Source organism: Oreochromis aureus, linkage group 7 (assembly GCF_013358895.1).
Source record: "Oreochromis aureus strain Israel breed Guangdong linkage group 7, ZZ_aureus, whole genome shotgun sequence".
In the NCBI taxonomy this organism is placed as follows: Eukaryota; Metazoa; Chordata; class Actinopteri; order Cichliformes; family Cichlidae; genus Oreochromis; species Oreochromis aureus.
In genome coordinates this window covers 8021091-8037123 of record NC_052948.1, presented here as the reverse complement: position 1 = coordinate 8037123, position 16033 = coordinate 8021091, and the positions used below count along the sequence as shown (strand labels likewise).

General features: G+C 40.8%; 1 protein-coding gene across 4 annotated transcripts in view; it reads left to right on the top strand.

Annotated features, from left to right (window-relative positions):
- The first annotated feature begins 409 nt into the window (after positions 1-409).
- The window catches only part of itpr2 (inositol 1,4,5-trisphosphate receptor, type 2), a 61350-nt gene continuing 45726 nt past the window's right edge, over positions 410-16033 (top strand). For 2 of the 4 annotated variants that reach the window (XM_031759276.2, XM_031759270.2), the window contains exons 1-15: positions 411-802; positions 5067-5137; positions 5366-5484; positions 6444-6530; positions 7573-7731; positions 8497-8595; positions 8745-8828; positions 8978-9124; positions 10969-11064; positions 11368-11421; positions 14057-14208; positions 14711-14810; positions 14893-15053; positions 15145-15286; positions 15441-15599. In XM_031759276.2, the coding sequence (XP_031615136.2) occupies positions 711-802; positions 5067-5137; positions 5366-5484; positions 6444-6530; positions 7573-7731; positions 8497-8595; positions 8745-8828; positions 8978-9124; positions 10969-11064; positions 11368-11421; positions 14057-14208; positions 14711-14810; positions 14893-15053; positions 15145-15286; positions 15441-15599 (1722 nt within the window). In that variant the 5' untranslated portion in view covers positions 411-710. Of the gene's footprint in view, positions 803-5066; positions 5138-5365; positions 5485-6443; positions 6531-7572; positions 7732-7876; positions 7893-8496; positions 8596-8744; positions 8829-8977; positions 9125-10968; positions 11065-11367; positions 11422-14056; positions 14209-14710; positions 14811-14892; positions 15054-15144; positions 15287-15440; positions 15600-16033 lie in introns of those variants that run through there. The other 2 variants (XM_031759284.2, XM_039614646.1) reach the window with 2 other exon arrangements.

Below are 16033 nucleotides of genomic sequence, written 5' to 3'. Positions count from 1 at the left end.
ATGTTTGTCCATTACAGTTCTGAGCAGTCAGAAGTTTGCAGTGTGTTGAGACCAATATGAATATTTACATTTAGTTTAGTACATTTAGTTTTGATGAAGATAACAGAGATGACGGGTCGATCCGACAGTCTGATAGTTTGTGATTTATAATGTGGGATCTTTGTCCAGCTGCACAAACGTGCTTATGTTATGACTTGTGCCCAGCTGATAATTTTAATATATTTGAATTACTTTTCCCCCTGTCTGCTATGATACATGTTTACAGGTGTCTTTCCGCACACTTATACAAGTGCATTTCCTTGTAAAACGCCATTTAATGACTCGTGTTTTTCAGTGCGCCTGCTCTGAGTAAAAACAAAAAAAAAACTTGTCATTGAACGGAATTTGCTCACAGCCGTGACAGCGGCAGTCTCCTCCCCCTGAAGACTGGATGTGAAGACTGCGGGTCTGTCTGAGATACAGGAAGAAGTTGATAAAGTGCAAAAACACAGCGCTTTTCTCAAACTCGCCTGCTTGTTTTTCCTCTTGCACTTTCACCTTTACTCGATCGACTTTGCCGAGCGGCAGATCTGGAAGAATGACGGCGAATCTGATGGCTGATGCCAAACTGGAGGCGCTGTAACGTGTGGATCACTTTACCCGAGGAGGAGAGTGCGATTTGTTCATAAATGGAAAAGCAAGAACGAGTGTGAAACATATCTTCGGTGAAAATGCCAGAGCACAGATCCAGTTTTCTTCACATTGGAGACATTGTGTCTCTGTACGCGGAAGGCTCGGTGAATGGCTTCATCAGTACTTTGGGGTACGTTCCTCCTTTCTATCTCACTTTCTAATCATTCAAGAGTCCATGGCTTAACCCTCCCGTATGCACGTTTAAAAAACTGCTTTCACTTTACATCTGGCATGAACTTCTTCATCTTTATGTTTTATGCAAATCCAACAAGTTAAAACCTAAAGTGCGACCTGCGGTCAAGGCCCATCGGCGCGTAAACTGCTTCTTCTTAGGAAATTCTTCACGTTTACGCAAATCTAACAGGAATGCAAAGCAGCGTGTTGCCCAGGTATGCTTCACGAGTGACTGCGAGCGGATTCCTGTTACTGTGGTTACAAAAGTAGGGTTCAGGGGCCCAGAGAGAGGCACGAGGAGGTGTCAGGGTGACCAGATTGAGGGAAGAGTAGTTGTTCATTCATTTGACGTTAAGATAAGAAATGTCTAACAAGACAAATTGACACCGAGTGAAGCTCTAGGCTACCTCTTCTCTGGATGATCTTTCAAATATTTATAGTGTTCACTTAAATAAAGGACTAGACTCTTCCTGTTTAGATGAAGGAATAAGTATGCTCTATATGTTGCACATGCTTTTAAGTCATCTCTTTGCAGTCCATGTACAGATTGAAAAAGAATCTGGTGGATTGCAAAAATGAGAGGCTGCAAGGTGAATGTGGGGGCTAAAAAGAAGAAAAACAATCTAAAGTCATATCAGATATTTAAAACCTTTTCACTTACCCCCATTTGCTCTTGTCATTTATTGTTAATTCAGTTAATTCTGTGAAGTTTGTGGAGGTGCTCATAGATGGTGTTTACTGTGTCATTTTAATGATATTCAGGAATTTTTTTTTTTTTAAAAAAAGGTGGAAACCACTGGTTTTGACTGCTTCCTATGTTATAGCACTTGCACTCAGTAGATTACTTATCAGTTTTACTTGGTGACAATAAAACAGCTTGTCTTTGCAAAGCAGTGTAGAAAAAGAAGAAGCTGCACACACAGTTTGTTTGGTTGTCGCCCCTGATGAGCTGAGAGCTTCAGCGCAAGGTGAAATGCCTCGGTGGTTCCGGGTTACACTCTGGCCTCTGAGCCTGCTGAACGAGTGTGGAAACACTGACTCTGAGGAATGGCTCTGCCCCACCCACGTTCTCTCCTTTTCCCCCACTCTTGTTCTCTCTCGTTTGTCCTGCTTTAAATTCTTCCTGCAAACAGTTACCTCACATCAGATGCTCAGATAATCCGTAGAGTTTTGGAGCAAATAGAAGCCGAACTGTGTGTAACCCTTGAATGCAACGCTGTTTCCTGACTTATCATCTGCTGGTGTGAACTAAGCTGTGATATTTTACTTTTAAATGAAAAGCTCCCAGAACTGTAAAGGCGTGTGGTAATGCAAATCGAAGCGACGGCACCCTACATGGTACACAGAGGCTGTAAATTTCAAAAAAGCAAAAGTGCACAGCAGCGATTGTTCACGCCTCCTTTTGTTGCAAAGGAAAAATAATAAAATTCTTATCAGCCTTTCAATAACTCACGTAGTTTGATTGGTGCCCTGAGAATTTTATCAAGGACTCTGCTGTGCCAGAGCTCACTCAAGGCCAGAGAGAAGCAGCAAGTAAAGCAAAGAGCCTGCAAGATCCTCCCAGAGCTGCAAACCCTGTCAATGCAATTAAACCTCATCTACCCAGCCATGCCCATGTTTGCATAAAATAACATTAAATCTGTGAGTTCCACACCTTTCATTGCAAACTTGCAAAAGCTGGCTAACCTCCAAGTGACATCACTAACCCGACCTTTTAAGTCTTGCGGTTTAACTGGCAGATTCCCCATATTTTAATGTGTCGTAACAATCAGTCCAGTTTGTTGCAACTGACAAGTAGAAACTGATGCATAGATGCAATACAAAAAACCCAAACCATTTTCACATTCATACCTTTTTACCAAAAGTGAATTCATTGGAAAAGTCTGTTTAATTAGTATGTGTGTGACTCATTTAGATTACCGTGGTATCAGCAAGTTAAAACATGCATTCGTGTTGAAATTGTTCACATGCATCCACTTTTCTTGCAGATGAGTCATTGTTCTGTTGCTCGTCGCTGTTCTTTAAAACATTTAACAGCGGTTACATAGACTTGCTGCTTTGCATTACATGCTCTCTATTTCTTTTTTTTATCTGTGTTATTTTCTCAGTCGACTAAACACAGGCAATAGCTATAATTAGCTCCTCTGTGTCCAGCCTGCTAGATTTATCTTTGGTTCATGTTTAACTTGGTTACAGAGTGTCAGGCACTGTCAGAGTCTTTCTGTTTGTACTAACGCCCAGCTCTCTGCGGCCCTCCTTATTTATGAGCTTTCCCAGAGAGCCCTTCTCTTTAGCCAGTTAGCCTGTGATAATGCTTCCTGTTGGGCTCTATTGTTTCTCATTTAGATGTAACTTTGATACAGAGTTGAAGGAAGCAATACACAGCCTGTAGATTGACTGATTGACTGCCGTGACTTAAAAAGGGAAATGGCTCAGCTCTCTTAAGCGGAGCTGCCAGCTTTGTATGAATTGGAGGAATTGTGCATTGCATTATGTTTCTCCCCACCGGACGGAATGAATGGATGCACTTGTGCACCTCAAAATGTGGTGCAGAGGGGATAAATGGAATGGGATGATTATGGAGTCCTTTAGAAATTCATTAGCTGGTGTCATTGCCTGCAGAAAAAATTGTAGCATTTCTCTTCGGGAAAGTGAAAGCTGTGTGCATGCTACAAATACTGCAAGAAAACCATCTTTGGCAGTGTGATAATTTCCCTTACAGGCTTACTTTACATGAATTCTTCTAGCCTTAAAAGGGCCTTTTTCTCCACGTCTTAGTTTTGCTTCTGCAGAATGTTCTGGTGCCTTTGCCCAGCAAGAAATATAATTTCACTTTACAGTTTTAAGGCACTATAAATAAAAACAAACAATGGGCAGGATACGGATTTAGATAAAGTAACTAGTTCAATAGTTTGGTCAGATCAGATATCAGAGTCTTCTTCCTTATGTACACAACAGGAGGCAAAGAAATTCACAGCTGGAACTCAAAGTTGCATTTTAGTCATAAAAGAAAATCCTGTAACTCTACAATCATTGAAATGTTATAAGCCTTCATTATTTAATGCTGCTCTTTTTCTCTCACTGCTTGCTTTTTCCCCACTAATTCCACAATGGGCTCTTAGCCATTAAGGCTTTTACAAGCACCTTCAGCCTCAGCTCTCTCTGTGCTGGCTGCTAACAAAGGTTGCCCAAATTTTGCAGTTTAAAGACGATGTGTGCAGAAGGACACTTAATAAAAGGGATCACTGCTTTTGACTGCCAAAGATCTGCTTCTGGTCCAATTTAAACCAGTTTAGGACACCATAGTACATAATGAATACACTTCATGGCATCGGATAACTTTAAATGGCTGTGGATGAATGTGCATTCTTATCATTGTTCTTTCCTTAATACTTTTTTCCAACCTGAACTGGGTTCTGTTTCCTTAGTTATCAGCCATCATCACTTCATAGCTTTGACTCTGTGCTCGTCAGATGTGTCAGAAAGGCGAGTTTTGCTGACCTCCTGTGTCCCTTAACCCTTTCAGTGAAACATGTCTAGTGTGTGGCAAATAAAAGGCGAGGATATGGGGGAACAAGACAGTTAACTGGATGACACCTATTGAAAGCCCGCTCATCCACTCTGAACATGGTTTCCCCAGGTGGAGGTGGCCCAGTGTGCACTTTATGAGCTACAAAAGACTTCACAGGGAGGCCTGATCTTCTGTGACCAATTCAATGTGCAGTCTCACAGCTTTATTTTAAATTATCCTGACACTATTTATTTTACAGTTTTACTTGGACCCATATAAAAGCCAGAGAAACTTTGACGTCAGTTTATTCTAGTTCTTTTATCTCAACACAACACCACTTGACCTATGTTGGTCAGGAAAGCAGAGATCAAAGCACTGCCAATGTGGATGAACCCCACCCAGAAATACATCCAGATACTGGGATTGCCCTGGAGGAAATGGATGTGATGGAGAATAGACAGTAAAGCTTTTTTTCCCACGGAGTGCTAAAAACTGTCTATTCAAATCATGGTATTATTATTTGTAGTTTGAGATTCTGCCTTATGTATTTGCATGTGACAGGCAACAGTTCATGTAGTGCAAATCTCTATTTGCAAGGATGTGTAAGTGGTTTACTGCTTAATAAAATGCTCCCAAAGGAGTATAAGTCTGTAATAACACACCTATAGTAATCATGTTGATGTGTTTTCATGTTTGTCCTTCTCTGCAGGCTTGTTGATGATAGGTGTGTTGTCCAGCCTGAAGCTGGAGACCTGAATAACCCACCTAAAAAGTTCAGAGGTGTGTAGGATTTTACTGGTCACACTGGTTTCTGGTCATACACACACATGCGCACACACACACACACGTGTACTTAGACTTTTCTGAGACTGCATTATGGGTTACAAATAAGCTTTTATGTGTTGAAATGACTTCAAGGCTTCAAGCTCTACATGTAGACGCTTGAGTGTCATTTTATCTGGCTCAGGTGAGTCCTGTGAGCTTGACTGCTTTTTTTCTCTTCTGCAGATTGCCTCTTCAAGGTGTGTCCCATGAACAGATACTCAGCCCAGAAACAGTTCTGGAAGGCAAAACAAGGGAAACAAGGAAACAACAACACACAAGGAGACCTCTTTAAAAAGTTACAGGTATGAGGATTTTTAATTTTATGAGCATTTCAAAGCCTTAAAAGTTCTACAGAACTTGTATACAGTTGTTTTCTTTGTGTTTGTAATGGGGCCATTAGCAGAGAACAGACAGACAAAACATGGCCACAGGTGTAATGATATGATTACAAAACCTGACCAGAGTGCGACCTAGGATGTCCTTGTACCAAGTGCCTTTATAAACCCCGTTATTCTCGAACATGGAGTTTGCTATGGACAGACTGCTTGTAGCAGAAAACACTGCTTGGGTTTATAGTAGACAGGCCGCCCCTCCCAGTCACAGCCCTCTAGGTCACACTGTTGCTGGCCATGTAAGCAATGAAGTCCCTCAGCAGGGGTACCTTCAAGAACTCCAACCAGGGACGCCGAGACAACCGGGTACTCTGAACCGTTGTTGGGCACATGAGCTCAAATGACAATCAGGAAGCAATTATGCATGAATTTATGCCTAATTACAGTTTAAATCAGGGATGCACTAATCCAGTTTTTCAATCAGATATCTGGACTCCAAGTACCATTTTAACGCCAGTGTTAAATTATTAAGCTTTATTTGTCAGCGTGAGGATAATGTTATGAGAAAGCCAACATCATTATTGAGTTTAACATCACTTTACTAATTTAACTGTAAAATAAAATTTTTCTTTAGACCTCAGCGTGAGAGCCTCTACTGTGTTTTGCTGTCAGTTGACTATTTTCTTTCCGTTGCTCTCTGATTCACCGCGGGGGTCTCCTCTGCTTGACCAGTGACACACGAAGCAGAGCAGAGAGGTTAAGAGAGCATACTTCAGTTCATTATGACCATCCAGCATATTTTTAAAAAATGGTAGCGTGGGCTGGTCGTTGATCTTGTGTGGACAACCTTTCTGTTTGTAAACGAAGTGTGGAATGAGGAAGGATGTGTATGTAATACCTTTTTAACAATCGTCTGCTTCGTTACGCAGCATGCAGCAGAACTGGAGCAGAAGCAGAACGATTCAGAGAACAAGAAACTTCTTGGAGAAGTTGTCAAGTACAGCAGTGTTATCCAGGTAGAGATAATCTCTTAAACTATGGTGTCACACTCTGTTGTGTGCTGAGCCTACCTTTTGTTTTATTGTTTACCCAGCTTGTGTTACTGTCATCTAACCCCTGACACCTCAGGCAGGTTTCTAAAAAAACAATGCTGGTATTTGATTTCACTCATTGCTGAACTCTTGCCTGAGTGTTTGGATTGGGAAACCACACATTTAACTGCTGTTGTGAAAGGTACCAGCCATTGTTCCCTTACCTTAGTTAACTCGCCTTATGGATAAGCAATTTGCCTGTATTGACTCAAAGCACAGGCTAATTTAGAACCTCGTTTGTTCAGTGAATTCAGGAAATGTCTCCAAATGAAGTCAAATTAAATAACATAGTGGAGTAGCTCGTTTATTCTACAAATGAGCGGATGGCTCATTTGTAGAATAAACTGATTCATTCATTTTCAGTCCAGTCCTCGTACCTGAGCATTTTCAGAGGAATGTTTTTGTTTATTGTTAACACACTTAATAGAGACCTATGAAGGCACCTTGTTACTTGCAGGCTCTCAAAAACGCATCATTTGTCCACTTTTCTTTAGTGCATAGTGCATAGTGTGCAGGGTGGAGGACAAAAAAAGACGTGATGGCAGACCTAAAGCAGCACTGTTCTCTGAAGCATCATCAGAAATTGCACCTGCAGTATACACAAGCAGAGCTTACTTAGATTTATTGAGCAAAAATGTTAAATATTTCATGGTTTTAGCATTTTTCTGGGTTTTTTTCCCTCCTGAATCATATGAATAATGTTTACATACATTTTTTATGTTGTGTTTATGTTGTTTTAGTCACCTGCTGGTTGAACATAAGAAGTGTTTTCTCTGTGTAACTATGGTGCAACTTTGAGACCATTTCACTGCATATGCCTGCCTACATTTACTTGGAAACATTTTCAAAGCAGGACTTTTTTCTTCACACTCAATTTTTTTCCCCTAACAATGATAGGTAAATGGTCTGAATACATCCTCCTCCACTGCTCTGCCCGTGTCTAAACTGCCTAATTTTTCTGTCTCAGCTCCTGCACATAAAGAGTAATAAGTACCTGACGGTGAATAAGCGACTCCCTGCTTTGCTTGAGAAGAATGCCATGCGGGTTTCTTTGGACCCTGCTGGAAATGAGGGCTCCTGGTTCTATATTCAGCCCTTCTGGAAGCTCCGCAGCGAAGGAGACAATGTAGGTTTCTCTCTCCTTGGCATCAGCTCTTTGTAGACATGAAGTACTGTACAAAAACTTGACATTCCCTCTGTCTAGACTGTCAGTTCATTGTTTGTCCTGTTCAAGTAACATTTCTGATTTTGTCCTTCTCCTTTGGCTTTAGCATCCTATGGTTAAAGGTATTGCTTCTGATTGTGCATGATGTGTGTACGTGTGTTAGGTCTGACACAGAATATTGTGGAAAAGCATGGATGCAACACCATTTCAAATGCATGTAGACTGTCAGGTTGAGGTTAAAAATCTAGTCAGCTGGTTTGCTTTTTATCTACTGTTTGCCACTGCTGAAATATTGTTGAATACTCCAGAACAGCACAGGCCACCTGTTTCTGATACCACAGTGTGCTTGTGTGTGGATGCTTAAGAGGAGAAACAGTTGACCGTGTAGAGTCTGTTACAGCTTTCTATTTTATGAACTAGAAAGCATGTGTTAAGTAAGCAAAAGGAAGTGCACTTTTAAGTCCTCGTGTCTTTTGAATGCTGCATTCACATCCTCTGGCCATGGTATGAATAAATCTGTTTGCTGTGAACGGCTCAACTACTCTCTCAAGTGAAGCCCAGTCTGTCTTGCTGCTGTAACCCTTGACCAGAAAAAAAGAAATGGGGATGTCTGAAAAACCCTTTGCATGGATGCACTCTTACTTTCTTCTTAAGCTATTTGAAAACTGCAAGAAATTGACAAAACAGGGTCTCCTTTTGTAATTTGACTGTTCTATTGGTTTCAAGGTGGTAGTTGGAGACAAAGTGGTGCTGATGCCAGTGAACGCCGGACAGCCGCTTCACGCCAGTAACATTGAGCTTTTGGATAACCCTGGCTGCAAAGAGGTGAGACTAGTGCACTTGGATTGTTTTTCATCAGCACCGGGGTATTAAAAGGAGGATGTCATATTATTACTGTATCATCACAGTGATTTCAGCAGACTGCACATGACTCTTAATTATGCGATTGTCTTCTACTTGTGTGCATGCCCTAGGTCAATGCTGTTAACTGCAACACCAGCTGGAAAGTCACCTTGTTCATGAAGTTTAGTGACTACAGGGACGATGTCCTAAAAGGAGTATGCTTTTTTTTTTTCCTCCCCCGTCTCCTCCCCTCTTTCTTTATATTCTTGTTATCCATGATTTTTAATGGAACCACATGCATTATTTGTGTCTTAAAGTGTGTAACATGCATTTTTTCATGTTTTTGTTTGCTGTCCTCTGTCAGGGAGACGTTGTGAGGTTGTTTCATGCTGAGCAGGAGAAGTTTCTAACCTGTGATGAGTACAAGGAACATCAGTACGTTTTTCTCAGGACCACACTGCGGCAGTCTGCCACCTCTGCTACCAGCTCCAAGGCTCTGTGGGAGATTGAGGTAAAGCATAGAACAGACTGAAGATGTGACCATAGTATGTTTGGTGAATTCAGCCTCGGGGTAACTTGGTGGTCAGCAGAGATGGGCAGTAACGCGTTACTTGTAACGCGTTACTGTAATCCGTTACTATAATCCGATTACTTTTTTCAAGTAACGAGTAATGTAAGGGATTACCATTGCAAAAACGGTAATTAGATTACCGTTACTTTCCCGTAGGAACGCTGCGTTACTAAAACCGTGAGTTTTTTGCGAGAATGTCTCATGATAGTGACGTAAGCGAGTGCGACGTTCGTGACAACAGCTGTCTGCAGATCAACAATGGATAATATATCAAGTACGGGAGAGAGTATGAGCGTGCAGCGTTTAAAGCGTGGAAGTACTGACCTTATTTTGAGTTTGATTCCATAAAAAGTGACAAAAACATTAGTGTCCGTTGTGCGTGGGAAGAAAACTTCTTTTTACAGCGAAAAAAAACCCCTTAACTTCCAAGCAAGCGCCGAGTGCGCTACGACTGTAATGGGAAATTCACAGAGAAACTCGCGGAGTCTTCAACTGACCGCTGCGGCACACCTGCATCAGTGCCTACCCCACTCCTGCTTTACAGGTGAAAATAGAGCAACTAGCCTTTGACTTTATTTATTTTCTGCTGTGTTTTACTTGCATCTATTTGAAAGACTGAGTGTAAACACAAAAAAATATTTTATTTTATGTGCTGGAATGTGCAGAAAATAGGTTTAAATGTTAAACAAATTTCTTCCAGTCAGAGAATGTTGCATATAATTTAATTTTTGCTTGATGCATAAAGTTAAAAGATTAAAACTAATAAAACAAGTTTTAAGAAGAGACATTTCCATTTGATTACATTTTGTATGATGGATTATGCAGAAAAAGTAGAATTGGGCTGAAAGATCTATCGCTTTATCACCTATTCAGGTTGTAAATTGTGTTTTTAAAAAGTAACTAAGTAACTAAGTAATTAATTACTTTTGAAAATAAGTAATCAGTAAAGTAACGGGATTACTTTTTGGGGGAAGTAATCAGTAATTAGTTACTGATTACTTTTTTCAAGTAACTTGACCAACACTGGTGGTCAGGGGGCAGTTTTTGGATGAAAAGTGAATCTCCTTCTAAGTAACTGCCAGGCACGGCTTTAACAGAGTAAAAACCTGACTTGTAAACTGTGCTCAGCACAATTTGGATAAGCAGATATTAAAATTGCTATGAAAAAAGATCATTTAATCATGACTTTATTTCCCCTTTATGCAAGATATGTGCTCGTCTTTAGTTCTGTATAAACCCGTCTGTTGTGCTGCATGTTCCTCTTTATCAGCTTGCAGTAAGCTGAAGTTCCTGTTGTCCCTCTGTTTGTGCCAGGATGTACTTCTCTTACTGTATCAGTGTCTGACATGTTGTTGCAACAGTCTGCGGAAAACAGAATATTCTTGTGTTCTTGCCAGTGTGTAAGAGATGACACTGACTCTGACTCATTCTGATACTGCGGTGCAAAATGATGTTGGCGTACCAAAAGCTTTAAAATCAAGGCATTTATGTCCATTTGACTTTTAGTTCTTAATCTTCCAGGTCATGTAACCGCACAGTGTTACATTCAGCGAATTAATCTCAATGCTTTTATACCAGCTGTCTTTTTTTTTTCTTTTTTAAATGTGCAGATATATGTCTGAATGTATGTGCAGTGCTCTAGTTCACATACAAGCTGTGAGCAAGATAATTAAAGCTCCTCTCAACTGCTGGACACTGAAATACATTCTTTGGAGTGATACTGTTGAAAACATGCTAATCTCTGATAGAAAAATAAAGCTTCTTATTTTGTGCCCTTATGTCAGGTTGTGCACTATGACCCCTGTCGGAGCGGAGCTGGACAGTGGAACAGTCTCTTCCGCTTTAAACACCTGGCGACTGGAAATTACCTGGCAGCTGAGGTGTGTTTCAGTGATTCTCTTTTTTTTAATTTTTTTTTTACCTGCTTTTAAAAATCAGCTGACATTTATAATCATATGGCGTTTATTGTTCAAACTGAGTGTACCTGCTTTTCAGTTTTGAGTGAGCACAGCTGAAGAAGATTTTAGATGATGTGCTGTAGGTGGCAGTGTTCCCATTGTTATGCCCACTATCACCCATGCATTGCTGTTGAATAGATTGTATTAGGTGTTGATGATGATAATGACTCTGTCATCAGAGCTTTCTAGATCTGAGGCCACTGACGGGTCATCTTCTCTCTGCAGGTAAACCCTGAATTCATACCCAAAACTGTGGAGACCAAAGGAGATGTGAATCAGGTAAACAAGCTCATTTACATGTAATATCACACCCCCTTGACCTCAGACTGTGGGTCACTTTAATTTTGCTTATATATTCTTAATACTAAGGCACTGTCAGTATTAATGAATTTTAGAGCATGTTTAATTCTTTTTCTTTTTTCTAAATTCAACTGAAATAAGATGAGTTAATTAACACGAGAGAAACTATGAACTAAAAAGTGTTTTTAAGGTAAATACGTAGTAACTTCAAACTTCTCTGTCTCCCCATTATTTGGTTATGCAATGCCACCAGTTCCTTTCTCTCTTTCTCTCTCGCACACACACAAACTCTGCCAAACTCCAAATCTATATCTAGACATTTCTTTCAGCTCTTAGCGAGCTTGCACATTTGTATTCTGGCAATGCAAGGAGCATGCACACCAACTCTCTCAGTCTCGCACACTTTCTCATGCACATGCTGAATTTCAGACACACAGGGGGCTCCTTACATAACGTCTGGGTGTGTGGGGGTGCCCTGTGAGAGGGGATGGAGGGGAGGCAGACGTGCTGTCTGCTCTGCTCCACTCGGCTGTGCTAAGCTGGTGGGGTGAGTCACTAGCAGAGCGGAGGGGGAGGTGGAGGAGGAGAGTGGGAGGATGGAGAAGCTGAGGCATGGAGGCAGCTCCGGGGAGCTTCCCATTGACATGCAGAGAACAGTGGGAGAAATTAACCCTCGCCATTATCTGCAGTATCTGCGCTCTTTAGGAGCCTACGTACTGCAGTGTCTGACACAACACACTGAGAAGTCCTGGCTCTTTATGTTTTCGGTGTAATTTGTACTCAATTAATCAACATTAGGTCTTATTTAGGTGTATGCATGGAAAAACACAACAACTTGACACTAGGTATGTCAGTGCAGAGCCAATACTTTCCATACTTACAATTTTATTTCAGCATGGCTGAATATTTACTGTGCAGCCGGATGTACTGGATCTTTTTTCCATTGGGTATACGAGTACAATTTGAATTATTGCCTTGGGATGTTGGTAGATTTGCTAGATTGCACATGAGGAGAACAAAATGTTTTTACTGCCTTCAGTGCTAAACTGTTTATCAAATCAATCAAAAGTTTTTACATGGGTGGAAAAATTGTAGAGTCAATGAGACACTTGAATCAAACATTCTGTTTAATCTTGTAATCTGAAGTTTTTTGAGTGCAGCTACAGAAAAAATGAGTTTTTTATTGAAATAATCTGAATTACTGTCATTGATTTGTTTTTTTAGTTTTCACAAAACCAGACTACCTTTTTGCACTCGACTTTAGGTTTTCATTTAGTTTAAGTTCCCACTGAACTATGTTTGCAGAGGACGTGAGCTGCAGTCGGAGTAGGAAGCAGGTGGAGGTATGCACTGGAGAGAGGAGGAAGAAAACACAGGACACATGGGCGTGAATGAGATGGGGGAAGATAAGGGAATGATAAAGATGTGAGGAGTGGAAGTAGTGAAGGTGGATTAGTTTAAATTCATGGAATTACAGTGAACAAGAGGGGGGAAGAAGAGAGTGCGGAGGAGGGTGAAAAGGTGGGAATAAGTGTATGGGGAGATTTGACAGAAGGATAGCAGCAAGAGTGAAAGGGAAGGTTTGTTAGTTGTGACACTAACAAAAAGACAGGAGGCTGAGCTGGAGGTAGTAGACTTAAAAATGCTAAGATTCTTTTCTCTGGTGATGAACAGGAGTAAGAGGATTAGAAATGAGTATTTTGGAGGGACAGGTCTGGTTACAGAGGTGACGCTGAGATGAATATGAAGCTGCCAGGCAGGAGGAAAAGAGGAGGTTCATGGATGTAGTGAAGGAGGAGATGCAGAGGGTTGGTGTAAAGGAGGAGGATGTTAGAGATGCTGTGATATGGAGGCAAATGATCCACTGTGGCGACCCCTAAAAAAGGAGCAGCTGAAAGAAGTAGTAGTAAAAGATAATGACTTTGAATGGTAGTGAATTGTAGAAAAAATAGGAAAGTGAAGGAAAGGAAGATAAAAAAAATAACATCGTGATTTACATACATGAAGTCATTCAATACACTTGAGAGTTACCAGTCCCATCCAGACCCTGTTAGCCTGTTAATTACTTTGTGTTAAATGTCAAAAAACCTGTTTCTCTTTCCTGTGCAACTCCACTGTATGTTTGCAATATTACATGCTGTATTTAAAAGCAATCATGAGTTCACTTGAGTAGCTGGAACTAGCATTAACCCAAAAAACAAGCAAACCAAAAAAACTTTAACAATTTGAGTCACTAAAAAGTTTTCAATTAATTTTCTTTTGACTTTTAGACGTTTGAGCAACAAAAATAAGCATTTTGATACAATGGTTCAGGAGGATAATTTGCACAATAACCCCGTTAACCTGTGTATTAATGAGTTGCACTCTGTACAACTTTCTTTAATTGACCCATTTGAGCAGCCAAGCTCTGCAGAGAGATTTTTTTTTTTTCCAAGTTAAACCAGCACCGACTCTGTGCTTGCTGTGCTGTGTTGAGTATAATAGTTGGAACAGAATGCACTCCACTGACTCTGACTGACGAGTAACTTGGCTGTGCCATATAAGCTTTTAAACTGCACGCACAAATGTTTACTTCCTTTGTTTTTGTGTGTGTATGTGCGTGTGTACGCTTCAGAATGAGACAGATATTGTGTACTCGAAGAAGAAGAATCAAGCAGCAGAGAGGATTGCTTTCACCTTGGTTTCTGTTCCTCATGGGAATGACATTTCATCTCTGTTTGAGCTGGATGCCACCACTCTGCAGCGTGCCGACTGTCTCGTGCCCAGGTCAGTTATTCCCACGTGAGGCAACGCTAAAGAAAATAGGTTACAGCTTTCACGGTGTCCACAGGAGGCTCACAGTGGCTCATGTCAGAAAATATTCCATTTCTAATTCTAACTTCTGACCATTTTTCTTGAGATTACTTTAATTTTGTTGTTAATAATAATCATAGTGACTCACGGGGGATGGAGTGAAACAGCCTTATTAAAGGTTATTCTAGTTCACAGTAAGTGGAACACATTCTAGGTTAATGACTGTAACTTGTAAAAAAAAATCAATCACAAACCATTGGAGTAAAAGTTGGAATAGCTGTTAGAAAACAGAAATTTTAGCTTCATAATGGGAATTTGTGCCTTTCAGTATCCTAAAGTCTTGCTGCTGCTAAAAATAAGAATTTAAGAATGGATGTAGGTTAATTGACCTAACTGGATGGATCATTTTTAATTCAGTTACCACAGATAGATAATTAACTGACAATTATGCTGTAAATAAATTGTCCTTCCTCAGAAACTCCTATGTCAGACTTAGACACCTGTGCACCAACACCTGGGTGACCAGCACCAACGTCCCCATTGATGCAGATGAGGAGCGTCCAGTTATGCTCAAGGTCTGAATATGACCACACTTGCACACACTCGCACTAAACCTGAATAGATTACTTAAAATATTTCTTTTGGCTGTCGCAATAGATTGGCACCTGTTCTACTAAAGAGGACAAAGAAGCGTTCGCCATTGTGTCTGTTCCCCTATCAGAGGTCAGAGACTTGGACTTTGCTAATGATGCAAACAAAGTCTTGGAGTCCACTGTGAAGAAGTTTTCCAACTCCAGTATTAGTCAAAATGAGAGGAGGTACAGAAAAGCAAGCACCGTGACACACGTAACACCGGATGATCTGCGTACTTTATGTTCTGATGTAATATTTCATTCATGCATATTTCAGGTTTGTGACTAAGCTTTTGGAGGACCTGGTTTACTTTGTGTGTGTGGTGCCCAACAACGGAGAGGACGTTCTGTCTGTGGTCACATCCACGCCCAACCGGGAGCGGCAGAAACTCATGCGGGAACAAAACATCCTTGCCCAGGTCAGGAATATGTAAACACAGGTGCTGATTGGTACTAAGTATTAACAAAGGCCCCGGTGCAAAAGTCTACTGCAACAAATGATACAACTAAATTACAGTAAAAACATTTTATGTTCAGTTCTTTATCAGTGCATTGTGGTTTTTGCTCGTCCAGATATTTGGCATCCTGAAGGCTCCATTTACAGATAGTCGTGACGGGCCAATGCTAAGGTTGGAGGAACTGGGAGACCAGCGCTATGCTCACTACAAGTACATGTTCAGTCTGTGCTACAGGATCCTACGCCACTCCCAACAGGACTATCGCAAGAACCAGGTATATTGTCATGCTGTATGTAAGTTGCTGTTTTTGGGTTTGATCAGCTAACCAGTGCGGGGAAAATAATAAAATCATAAAATCATTTGGCAACAAAGTCTCTGGCACTTTGTTGGTTATTTGGTTATTTTTTTTCAGGCCAGGAAAGTTGTTCCCTGGCCTCCATACAAGCCGATATTGAGTTTTCACTGAGTTGTCATCAGGGTCATTAACAGTGTCAATAAGATGTGAGGTAGCTAAGGATAGAAGTGGCTTTTGACTGGAACCAGTATAGATTCTGCCAGATGGTCTGAAAAAAATCTATTGGGGACCCCAACTGATGTGTTAATGGTCCTAATCGAGATAGTAGGTCTCAAAAAGAAAAATCGCAAATGCATGGCAACATTCAGTCAACAATTGTGCTATGGTGACCAAAACGGCAAACTTGTATCTCT